We start from the raw sequence: 13,000 nt of genomic DNA, 5'->3' as shown, positions 1-13,000 counted from the left end.
AATAGTAGATATTGAGGTTGATGTATCAAGCAGTGAAAAACATGGTGAAGTGGACCAGTGGAGAAATTGCCCATAGCAACCAATCAGCTTTGAAGTATCTTTTATCAAGCACAATCTATATAACAATAAGTAGGAGCTGATTGGTTGCTATGGGCAACTTCTCCACTGGTCCACTTCTCCACGCTTTTCTCTGCTTGATACATACTGTAAACCCCATTATCTGGTGATTAAATGTATATATATATATATATATATACATACAGAAAACTCAGCACTCTACATTGTTAAATCACTCACCATAATACATAAATAATGGGGTTTTGGTTCCATAGATTGATCAATGCATTTAAGCCTGCAGCCCTCATCACGGGACCCCAATTCTCTGCAGGCCCTACATTATCTGTCATACTTATGGAAACCTGGTAGCTGCTATCACAAAGTTTAAACTGAAAAAATGGTAACTGGTTTAAAGCTCGTCTGCCAACTAATGGCTTTTAAAGGCAAGATAGTCACCAAATCTCTGATTTGCTAAATCACAGGTGTAACGCAGAAAAACACCAAATTGACTAAAAATAAATCTTATTAAATATCCCCCTAGGTGTATGAGGGGAATGGGCATGAAGTCCCGGCTGCAGAATATCATATCCCGACACCAGAAGCTTGAAGGGAGAAGATCCCGAGAGGGCAGGTAAGTACTCTATCCCTCCCCCCCTGACCCTCCCCTGGTCATGCCTAACCCTACTCCCCCCCTAGTGCCTAACCCGAACCTAGGGGTGCCTAATGTTAAACTCCCCCCCCCAAACCTAGCCCTGCTATGGACCCTAAACCTAACCCTCCCCCTGCGACTAACGCTAAAGATGACCCGGACTTAACTTGTTCGGTCTGTGTTCCGGTGTTGGGATTAAGATAAGCAATGTTATTAGAGGGATTAGTGAGTCAGTCACAAAACGAATTAAGGTGGATCTCATACATTAGGTGAGTGTGTGATAAGTTGTAACTATAAATTTGCGTACACACACGCAATGATTTTTTGAACAATTTAACTATAACGACGTCGTTATATTTAAAAAAAATCGTTCAGTGTAAAACGATAAACGATGAACGATTATCGTTCAAGCGCATTCACGTTTGTCGATTGTAGTTTGTAGTTCAGTCAGACTGGCCAACTGAACGATTTTCAATAGAGGAAGAATGAGTGGGCGCTTAAACCAAGATAATGTGTGAATCTAAAGCTGCTCACCAGAAAGGGGTGGTTGACCCCTAAACAACATATGGAAACAGAATCGAACTGGGAGCGCTAGAATATCACCAAAGAATTGAATATATATACAAACTAATAATGAATAACAACATGTATATAAAAAATAATGAATAATGATATGTATAAAAATATATATATAAAAGACGTACGGTGGCCACAGAAGAATCAATAAATATATAAATAAATAAACCATACATGAAAAATAAATACGTAATAAATAGTAGTTGTGTGAATGATAATCTTAATCCTGATGATAAATGAGGCTGCAAATAGATATCTTAATCACTCAATCCATAGATATCATAAAGCAGGTATCAATGTCTAAAATTGACACAGAAAAATATGTAAAAAAACTGCACCTTTAAAGCAAAAATGTAGCAAAAAAAAAATGTATTCAAGGCAATGTTCTTATAACTGTGTGTCCAAATCCACCAGTCCGCATTAAAGCACAAATAGCATGTGAAGGAGAAGGTAAGTACCGTATTGCTGGTTCACAGGAGATTTATGCTGGTTCACCAGCAACACGGTATTTACCTTCTCCTTCACATGCTATTTGTGTTTAATATGGACTGGTGGATTTAGACACACATTTACAGGAACAGTATGCTATTGACCGTTTTTTTCACATACTATTTGTGCTTTAATGCGGACTGGTGGATTTGGACACACAGTTATAAGAACATTACCTTGACTACATTTTTTTTTGCTGCATTTTTGCTTTAAAGGTGCAGTTTTTTTACATATTTTTCTGTGTCAATTTTAGACATTGATACCTGCTTTATGATATCTATGGATTGAGTGATTAAGATATCTATTTGCAGCCTCATTTATCATCTGGATTAAGATTAATTATCATTCACACAACTACTATTTATTACTTATTTATTTTTCATGTATGGTTTATTTATTTATATATTTATTGATTCTTCTGTGGCCACAGTACGTCTTTTATATATATATTTTTATACATATCATTATTTTTTATATACATGTTGTTATTCATTATTAGTTTGCATCTATATCAAAAATTTTGGTGATATTCTAGCGCTCCCAGTTCGTTTCTTTTTCCATAGATTTTCAATAGAAGTTGCAACATTTTTCCTTCAACACACAGAAAATCATTTACTATGTAAAATAAAACCAACTACTTTGTAAAACGATTTTCGTTCACTTTTTCAAGGAAAAAACTGAACGAAAATCGTTCAACGAAAATCGTTCATTACTTACATCATTGTGTGTGTGCACACCTTAAGGGCAATGATACGTCACAATTTTTTTGCAGTAGGCAAAAATCTGAGCTAATAAAAGTGCTATATTTAGATTTCTAGTAATAAAATTTATGTCTCTAATGTTAGAGATTAGCATTTTACCTGATAATTACTTATACATCTTACTTTGTGTTGATTGACCTCTTTCTCACTTATGAGTTATGTAAACTGTAGTATGAGGTTTTATTGTAGTTATTAGGACTGTGTGGGGAGTGGCTCTAGACTGCACACCCTAATAGTAATGAAAGATGCTATCATGCTGAGTGCTAGGGACCTGCTAGACAAGGTTACATGGACGTTGGTGGGCAGGCCTGTATCATTGGCCAACGATATGCTAACTACCTCTGATATTTAATTACAATATACATTTAAATTTGAACCGTAATGATCGCATAGTGCATCTGCATTTTCTTTTCCTCTGCATAGTTATTAGGACTGTATTAAACACATTTAAAACATTCCATGGAAACAAGCCCTATACTCACAGCACTGGAAGAGCAAGTCAGGGTCTGTGCATTTGCGTTGCTGGTCTTGAAGTAGCCCACTGGGGTGGTAGCGCTGCCTGAACGTGCCTGGATCAGAAAACCTTTAAATTGAGTGGAACCACTATTGCTGGTGAGAGTGACTGCAAAATAGCATTGTCATGATAATGTAGTTATAACATGAATAAATCACTTAAAACATGTCAACACACTTCAAAAAATCTGTATTTTTATTATTCATCTCAGTGGCTTACTCCTTCTATTATACTGTATATACATGTATAAACTCATTTAAATGAAAAGGCAATTGACACTGATCAAAATACTCTTCCCAGTATTTTACATTTTATTTGCAACATCATTAGAGATTACCTGAATGACCTCAGTAGTTTGATTGTACTGGAGCCATCAAGTTGACAAAGTTGCCATACCAGTGCTCCCAATATTCCTCATTACATTTCAGTTACATTTTGTCTATTAATTTCATGGTCCCTGTATTTCTCTTCCCCTCTCACCTCTATTATTCTTCACTGATGTCAATGCACTCCACGCCCCCAAGTGGGGAAAAATCAGAAATGTTCAAAAACAGAAAAGTTCAGGTTACTACTGTATATTATTATGCATTTCATTAAAGACAGTGCAAACAAAAATAATATATATCTTTATAATTTTAAACTGCATATTTTATTAAGTGAACGTTTATGTAGATTCCTGTCTATGGCACACATTGCCTTCTCCATACCTCCACAGTTGTCCCCAGCATCAGATTCCTCTCTCGCCCCATGTAGTGAAGGCTCTCATTGAATATTAACCTTGAATGTTATTGCATGCTGCCACTTTGATTTGATTCATTCATTGTTTAAATGTGCTAAAATAAATGAATCTGGCAGGGTGGCACCCACCTGATTTATCAAACCTGGAGCACTACAACTCGGAAGTCTGCATATATACTGTAGGCAAACTACACCCACTTCGGATATGTGTTTTATTTAAATATGCAGTTTGCACTTTCATAGACCAAGCTGCCAGATAGTAAATCTAGTGGTTTAACTCTGGAAAACATAAGCAATGTGTGGAGGTTGGCTGATCATGTACTGTACAATACCACGTCTTAGTAAATATGCTCCTTCATCTCTATCAGCAGTTACAGTATAACCCACTTTTGCAGTCGTTGCATCGCCATCCACTAGTCTGGTTTGGGTTGTGGTCCTATTCAAACTAAATAAGGTATGTGTTTGATTGTCACTTTACCTGTTTTCTGGTTGAGCTTATGGCTCAGGCTGATATTATAGACAAAATAGAGTTTCACAAAATCTTTGTCAATCACACCTCTGTAAATGATCTTGTTGATATCTGGGGCACAAACTTGTATCTTATTGGTTCTCACTGTAGCCTACCATCATTTCTCCCTTTTGCATGAGCTCTGCATTTGGTACACATTTTGGAACATGTAGTGTATCTAGGTCTTGCTTCCAAATATTGTAATTTTACCCTTTGCTATACTTTTCTGTTTAATTTTTAGTGGCGTAATCAGATTTTGACACGAGGAAGAACAAAGTTGGAAAAATAGATGCCCTAGCCCAAGTAATTCAAAATTCAAATTTCAACATCTAAATACATTATTACATCCCACAGTGCCCATACTAGCTGAAGAGGAGGGACCACCAGGGAGGGTGTAAGGGCCTTGCACTGCTGCAATAGGTTGCACGGCCCCTACAAGGGGAAGAGAAGTAATGTGTATCATCAGGACAGCCAGCCACGGTCTGCACACCCACCAGGCTATATACGGCCACCCTTCAAATAAAACAATAAATAATCACCTCTGCATAAATGTTGACAGTTTATAACAATGATTTCTATACAGCGATCATATCCAAAAGCTACAGCAGAAGCTCCATATTGTACTAGAAAGACAATTGAAAACATCCTTCCTTTCATGGCATACCCTGTTACAGAAAAGTGAACATCCCACCTGGGGCTGCTCCTAATCTCCTAAGGAAAAGAGAAATTAGCCTGTTTTTGTTTTACATGGATTTTGATACATTTCTCTGCTCCATGTGGAACCTCCCTTCTCCTCCCCCTATCTCCCATCTTCCGCTCTGAAAGCTGTGGATGAGGCTGGGCTCGGATTGGTGAAATACGTTTTGAAACAGAAGTCACTAACCACTGCCCATTCAGTAGGTGAGCCAACTGCACTTAGTGCTCCAGCAAGTAGACCCGAAAAGTTTGCAGCCACTCTAAGAAGAATCTTCCAAGTGTGGTTATTATTTTTATTAACACTTTTTACTGACTAAAGTGTTAATTTTCTTTCCTTTGTATTCTGCTGGTATGTGGTAGTAACATGTTATGGGTTCAGGCTATTTGCTGAGGTACAGGACAATTTACTGTGGGTAGCAGACATGTAAAGTTGGTGGGGAAATATTGAGGAACATGAGAAAGCAGAGCTGAGGTGTGATGCAAGGTATTGTCATTGTCAAAGTCAGTTTGGGAGATTACTACTGTAGCTCTGACACTGGCATGGTTGGAGACCTTAATCAACCTCCCTAAAGTGCACCACAATAACACTCTAGCACTGACACTTGTTACTACTGGGGTTTGGGCTGGTGCAGCAGTAAGTACTGAACTTGCTTTACTAGGTAATCATGTTAATGTCATTGTCCACTATGCAAACAAGCTGTCAAAGTAAATGCAAAAGGAGTGAGTAATGGGGTATAATATAAGGCGTCAGCGGTTGTATGCCTTCAGGGTACATTTATGCAAATATGACCCTGCTACAATTCCTCAATAAATGATGCAATATTTCTTAGCAAACTTTAGAATTGCTGCATATTATGACTTTGGACAGCATTATAATCTTTTACTTTACCTATGTATTTACCGGGATGTAGTCGACCCGTATTTACCTGCAATGTTTTCACCAGGACTGTAGGTGGTTTTAGCCAGGGATAAAATATAAGGTGAGGAGGAGGTTTGGGTGGAGACACCATGATTAGGTATCATTGATACGCAGGAATCTGTAACTTGGCCATTTGGATAGGCATAAATACAGATGGGAAGATATGTGACGAGTAGAATAGCAATATTTTGTAAGAATCTATCCATCTGTTGGGAAACATTTACATTCATTTTAATATCTTCATATCAGTGCAATTAACAAAAAAAAATGAATGCTTTATAAATTGTCCAATTTAAGTTTAAGGGGCATATTCAATTAGCCGCGAAAAGTCCCGTACTTTTCGCATGCCGGAATTTTAAAAAACTTAAAAAAGCCACCTGCCGCAAACACCTGCAATCTAAAAAACACCTGGGGCATACTTGGGGACCACCCTGGAGTCTATTTTGCTAGTTTTTAAGTTTGTCCCCCAACTTTGTTTTTTTTTTCGCCCCCAAAATGAAAGTATTTTTTTGGGGTGTTCTTAAGAGGTTTTTTTACTTTTTTTTTGACACAGTTTACCTTTGGGGGCTGTCCCAAGAGTGCAGGGTGGTTTCCGCAAGTTTGTACCCCAAAACCCCAATTCTGCACTTTTTTACGCCAGCTTTCATAGGCAAATCTTTTTCACCTATTCCAATGCATTGACTTTCCACACCGGCGAAAAGTCTTTGGAATTGAATACGGGGAACTTTTCGACGAAAACGGCTTATCGCGGCTAATTGAATATGCCCCATAGTAACATTTTTGTTTATTTTTATAGATGAAAGATGAGATTCTATGTACAAATGTACAATTTTGCATCCTTTGTTAATAAATGCTTTTTGCCATTGTAACAATTTTATTACAAGATCTCTAAACCTAAAATGTAATTAATTTAAAACAGCTACTAATAGCATTCATAAATATATGTGCAAGTTGTAGGAGCTTGTTTGAACTAATGGTAATTGCAATAAGATCATAATTGTAAGGTAAACCATTTTTTCTTTGACAGCCCTGATACTAAGGCCCAAGCCTGAACCTGAATTTATTTCAATTTCCATTGATTTATAATTTATAATATATTATTTAATTTGTTGAAAGTGTTATGCCACAGTTACAGAAATCATCTAGTAGTGATACCGCTTTATCTACAGTTCATCCTTGCTGCGACCATATTCCACAGTAGGGTTAGATAAAAGAAAATGTAGCTAATTGCATTGTGTCTATTGTAAGGAAAATGCTTTGCATAACTATCTTATTATAAACAGGGTTGGTGAGGATCGCAGTGATGCCTTTTTTGTTGGATATGCCCTATGAAGGCTTGGATGGAGTGGCTAGTAGATTTTGGTAATTGAACCTGCAGTTTAGAAATTTTTATCTGAGGGGTTATTCTAACCATACCATCTCTCACACTTACCACTATTCCCCAACACAGTCGGTCGTATCTTAAATTGGAATTTTGCTGGGCTAAATAATCCTATAAAAAGTAGAATCATTTACAATGCAAAGTGAGTGACAGGCAGTGAGGGTTTTTGGGAGGTAATGGGCCAGTGCCTAGACAAATGCAGGCGTTACAAGAGCATTTTGGGGGGGGGTCTTGGCCAGCGACTGCATCTGTGTATGCATTTGCAATGGTCTGGTGGCTGACTTCCAATGGGCATTCTAAGCAACAATAGAGTTGCTCAGAGGATCAATGGTGCAACCGATGTGCGACCGATTATGCATCTTTGTATGCAAGTGGCAGAACAGAGATGCGTCAATGAGTGACTCTAGAAATCCCAACAACTGCGACATTTGCATATTTTCACAGTACCACTCTGTACAGTATCACAGTCATGGTGGGATTAGCGTCCACCACTGAATCAGACCCACAATAAAATAAAACAAATAATTTATATATTTCAGACATTAATTTGGCAGGGAAAAACAGTGGCATCACTTGGGTTGGTGTCATACAGTACGCTACTGTGGTCTCCTCCCACATGTGGGAAAGCTTCATGGCCACAATGCCACGCCACCTCGTGCATGACTCGCCTCTGCTCTCTCTGTGCATGATGCGTCTATCGTCAACCTGAAAGCCATACATTACACCTTTACAAAATATGACATCATACATCCCTGTCCCTTTATGTTATTGCAAACCCATTATTATACCAGTGGGCTTATTAAAACATTAATCAGTTAATTTGGAGATGTGCACTTGTATTTCTTCTTTTTGTGTATATATCAATGGTCTCCATAGGTAGCACCTCCAATTATATATATATATATATATATATATATATATATATATATATATGTTCAGGGTGTGCAGTCTGAGGCCCATTTTCTATGTAATACAATCCATGCAGTGTGGCAAAGCACACAGCTGAAAGCTTGAGACACATTCTACTCAGACTAGCACCTCTACCACATTGGTTTATAGCATGGAGTCTGGCATAGTAATATGCACACCAGTCAGAGGCACAATATAGGTAAGTCCTGCAAATATTTATACTGTGTAGTGCAGCTTTGGTTCATTTTTGGGGCCTGGGTCCCTCTGGATTGCTTTGGTTGATCTGCTTCAGGGCACCGCATTATAACAAATTTTTCCTTTATAACACATTTTAACGCTTCACTGTCTGTTTTTTATATATGTATTTCACTTTTTTATTTTTATTCTTTATATGCGGCTGCTCTTAACTATTTCCTTTACACTTCACTTTACTTATTAGAACGGTGCCTTGGGGTGGCTTAGCTGGGCTAGTTTGTGGGTGTCCTGTGCTCTGGATTTGAACCCTAGTATGTTAGGGACCCACCCTACAGAGTTACCCGGATATGGTGGGTAGATCCAAAACCTTGGCCAAGTTTATGGCAAAAACCTCTATTCAGTGCAAAAATGTATTTATTTATATATAATCAGTTAATTTGGAGTTGTGCACTTGTATTCCTTCTTCTTGTGCATATATCAATGATCTCCACAGGTAGCACCTCCAATTATATACAGTATATATATCAGGGTGTGCAGTCTGAGGCCCATTTTCTTATTAAAACGTTCCCTGACTAGAAAACTCTCTTAATGCCATTTTCTAATGGAGCCCTGTAAACTTAAACTATTACAGTGCACTATAACTTGCCAAGATTGATCACACCAGAATTCACACAGACATGGCGTAATGGCTTAAATTCCTATCTCCCTCAATAGAAATGTTATGAGCACTTTCAGACTTGAGGTTTCATTTACAATAAGATATTCCTTAATATTTTCCACAAGAGTATTTCTCCCCCAAGCTGAAGGCATTTGGTGGACTTTACATCTCTCACTACTGTCTTAATATTGAGGCAGAATTACAGTACATCCCTGTCTATGGGGTTTCCCATTACTTTTGATATTTTGCCTACAAGTTCAAAAGTAAGGAAGGAAAAAAACTTGATAAATTAGGTACCTTTTATTCCAGAATGATAAATACTGGATGCATTCCCATTTTTGTAAAAACAAGAAAAAGACACTGCGCGGGATGTATAATGCGGCGTATATTGCATGCAATTTGAGATGTGTGGTTCGGTTGTCCAGAAATCCGAATCCACCCGAATTGCGTGAATCCGGATAGATTCGAGCCGCTGTTCTAATCTGTGGAGATCCGGATAAATCCGAATAGCGGTACTGATCTTCCAGCGGTTCGGAATTCAGATTCTAAATCCAAATTTCGGCTTTTGGATTAAAAATATTACATGATTTTAGCTGTTTTTAAAAACTTATCATTTAAAAAAAAAGGAAAATCCAGAACCAAAACAAAAACTAAAACACTTGAGGGTGGTTTTGCAAAATTAAAACCAAAACCAAAACATGAAGATGAATCCAGATCCAAAACTAAAACCAAAAAACAGGGGTCAGCGCACATCTCTACATGCAATACATTCTGCGTTCATTGCATGCATAGCAGCGTTCATTAATGCCGTATGCATGTATAATTGTGATTAAAAATGCAAAGGACAGCTCTCCCAATGAACCGCATCTCTCTCGGGGAGTTATGCAAAAAGAAGCCAATAGGCTTTTATGGCAACTACATCTATATTGGGTATAGGCAGGGGTGGATTGGCTTTTAAGGTCACTGGGAGGTTTCCCGGGAGGCCGACCGAACTGTTAAGCTGAATGCCATCATCTGGCTCTGCCCCCAATACTGTTTCACAACTTTTTTTATTTCTGATAGGCAATGGCAGCCCGCCGACGCCTGTCAGAGGCCCGCAGATCTACTCTCTCTCCCTTCACAGATCAAACACCTCCCCTACACAGGTTATCCTTTTCAGATTTCCCCTCACAGCTCTACTCTCTCTCCCCTCACAGATCCAACCATTCCTACGCCTGGCCCACACAGGTTCTATTCTTCTGATCGCTCTCCCTTCACAGATTTAACCCCTCCTCCATCTGCGGTACTCCCCGACCCCCATCCCCAGCTCTTCCCCACACAGGTTCTAATCTTCTACTCTCTTCTCTAACAGATCCAACCCCTCCTCCAGTCTTGTTACCCCCCAACCCCCCACTCACCCCCAAACAGGTTCTTTTCTTCTGCTCTCTCTCCCCTCACAGATCCAAAGCCCCCCACAGGTTTCTTTCTTCTGCTCTCTCTCTCCTCACACATCTAACCCCTCCCCCATCTGCACCCCCCTTCCTCCACACAGGTTGCCCTCTTCTGCTCTAACTGCCCTCTAAGCTCCAGCCCCCCCATCCATGACAGACTCTCAGGACTCCCCCTCATCTCCCTCACACAGGTTTCCTTCATCTGCTCTCTCCCTTCACAGAGCCAACCCACCCCTTCCCCAGCACCTCCCTCTCCCCCACACAGGTTCCCTTCTTCTGGTCTCTATTCCCTCACAGAGCCAACTTCCCCCTTCCACCGCACCCCCTCCTCCTTTTAAGTTCCTCTCTTCTGCACTACTTGCCCCATTCACAGCACCCTTTCCCACACTCAGGTTCCCCTCTTCTGCTCTCTCTCCACTCACATCTTCAGACTCCCCCATCCACGGCACCCCTCTCCTTCCCCCACACAGGTTCCTCTCTTCTGTTCTCTTTCCCCTCACAGCTCCAAACTCCTCCCATCTTTGGCACCCCCGTCTCCCACCCTCCCAACACAGGTTACCCTATCCTGCTCTCTTTCCACTCACAGCTCCAAACTCCCTCCCCATCCGCGACACCCCGACCCCCTCCTCCACACAGGTTTCCCTCTCTTCTCTCTCCCTTCAGAGCGCCAAACTCCCAACTTCCTCCCCATCTGCGACACCCCTGACCCCGCTTTCCCCCCTTCCCCACACAGGCACCAACACAGCCTCATCCCGGGTGGGAGCTACAGTACCAGTGAATCCTGTTCCCCCACCATGAAGGCACTTGAAGTCACTTACAGTACTGTACATGTTACAATTGTAATTTATTAATTATATGTAGTAACTATGGCCATATTTATCAATGAGTTATATTCTTGTTATCACTCATTACTAATCTTAAATTGTGCTCCAACCAATCAGCTCCTAACTCATGTTTTTGAAAAATGACAAGAGCTGATTAGTTGGAGCCCCATTTAAGATTAGTAAAGGGTGATAACAAGAATGTCACTCATTGATAATGGAGGCCCTTTATATTAGAAATGAAGAGTACCGGAGGATGTCAACATGTTCATAATGTCAACTTTCGTAATGTCAACATTTACATATTCAATATGTCAACCAGACTGTCGACACATGAATTTAGGGTTAGTATTAGGCTGAAGTTATGGTTAGGCTGCCATTAGGATAAGGCTGCAGTTACGGTAGGGTTAGGATTAGTCTGCAAAATGGTTATCCTGTAGTTAGAATGAAGTTAGGATTTGGCTGCGGTTAGGGTTATCCTGTAGTTAGGGTAGGGTTAGGCTGAGGCTAGGGTTAGGTTAAAGTTAGGGTAGGGTTAGAATTAGGCTGCGGTTAGGTTGCAGTTAGGGTTATCCTGTAGTTAGGGTAGGGTTAGGCTGCAGTTAGGGTTAGGTTACAGTTAGGGTAGGGTTAGAATTAGGCTGTGGTTCGGGTTAGGCTGCAGTTAGGGTTAGACTGTAGTTAGGTTAGGATTAGGCTGCGGTTAGGGTAAGGCTGTTGTGAGGGAAGGGTTGGTATTAAGCTGCGGTTAGGGTTAGGCTGCATTTAAGGTGAGGCTGTAGTTATGGTAGGGTTAGGATTAGGCTGTAGTAAGGGTAGAGTTAGGAATAGGATTAGGCTGCGGTTAGGGGTATCCTGTAGTTAGGGTAGGGTCAGGCTGCGGTTACTGTTAGGTTACAGTTAGGGTAGGGTTATAATTAGGCTGCGGTTAGGGTTAGGCTGCAGTTAGGTTTAGACTGTAGTTAGGTTATGATTAGGCTGCAGTTAGGGTAAGGCTGTTGTGAGGGTAGGGTTAGGATTAAGCTGCAGATAGGGTTAGGCTGCAGTTAAGGTGAGGCTGTGGTTATGGTTGGGTTAGGATTAGGCTGCGGTAAGGGTTAGGCTGTAGTGAGGGTAGTGCTGATTCATATGAGAATACTAATGACAGTATGCACTACCACTCGTGTGCATGCTGGCACCTGCAGTGCCACAAACACAGGCACTATATTTGAACATAGTGTCTGTGGGCACTTGTGCCCGATGTCTTACTTGCATCCACCTCTTTATCAGGCCCATAGATATTTGCTGTCTGTATGCAGCAGGAAATAAGTTATAACCATTTGATAAAGAGGATGAAAATGTATGTTTGTAGTTATGCTTCATTCACACTTTTATTTTGCATTTGCTTCTCTAATTACAGGTAATTATATTTTCATGCATTCTGCATGGTAATATGTCTTTAGTATTTATCAATAACACTGCCCAAACGCAGACAAAGAGCCAAATGTAATAGGGTGTCTGTTTTGGTAAATTGCGAGTTTTGTGCTAAACTCGCAATTTTTCACAACTCTCCAAAGTAATAGGGTGTCAGTTCATTAAAACTCCCATTTTTCAGAGTTACTAAAAATCCCCATTTTCAAACTCACATCCAGATGTTTTCACATTGAAAGCAATCAACTCGCCCAATGTAATAGGCTGTCTGTTTTAGACTCGCAAAAAA

The 13,000-nt window shown here is 40.0% G+C and overlaps 1 protein-coding gene across 2 annotated transcripts in view; it reads right to left on the bottom strand.

The window, feature by feature from the left end:
- The window catches only part of LOC148442372 (ferric reductase 1-like), a 46,877-nt gene that overhangs the window by 22,077 nt on the left and 11,800 nt on the right, over positions 1 to 13,000 (bottom strand). For both annotated transcript variants that reach the window (XM_088464023.1, XM_088464024.1), the window contains exons 2-3: positions 5,915 to 6,113; positions 3,015 to 3,154 (exon numbers count right to left, since the gene is read on the bottom strand). In XM_088464023.1, coding sequence (XP_088320149.1) covers positions 3,015 to 3,154; positions 5,915 to 6,113 — 339 coding nt within the window. The remainder of the gene's footprint in view (positions 1 to 3,014; positions 3,155 to 5,914; positions 6,114 to 13,000) is intronic.

Source organism: Taudactylus pleione, unplaced genomic scaffold (assembly GCF_031769625.1).
Source record: "Taudactylus pleione unplaced genomic scaffold, aTauple2 ptg001563l, whole genome shotgun sequence".
Lineage (NCBI taxonomy): Eukaryota > Metazoa > Chordata > Amphibia > Anura > Myobatrachidae > Taudactylus > Taudactylus pleione.
Note: the sequence above shows the minus strand (reverse complement) of the source record. Positions and strands in the feature narration are given on the sequence as shown.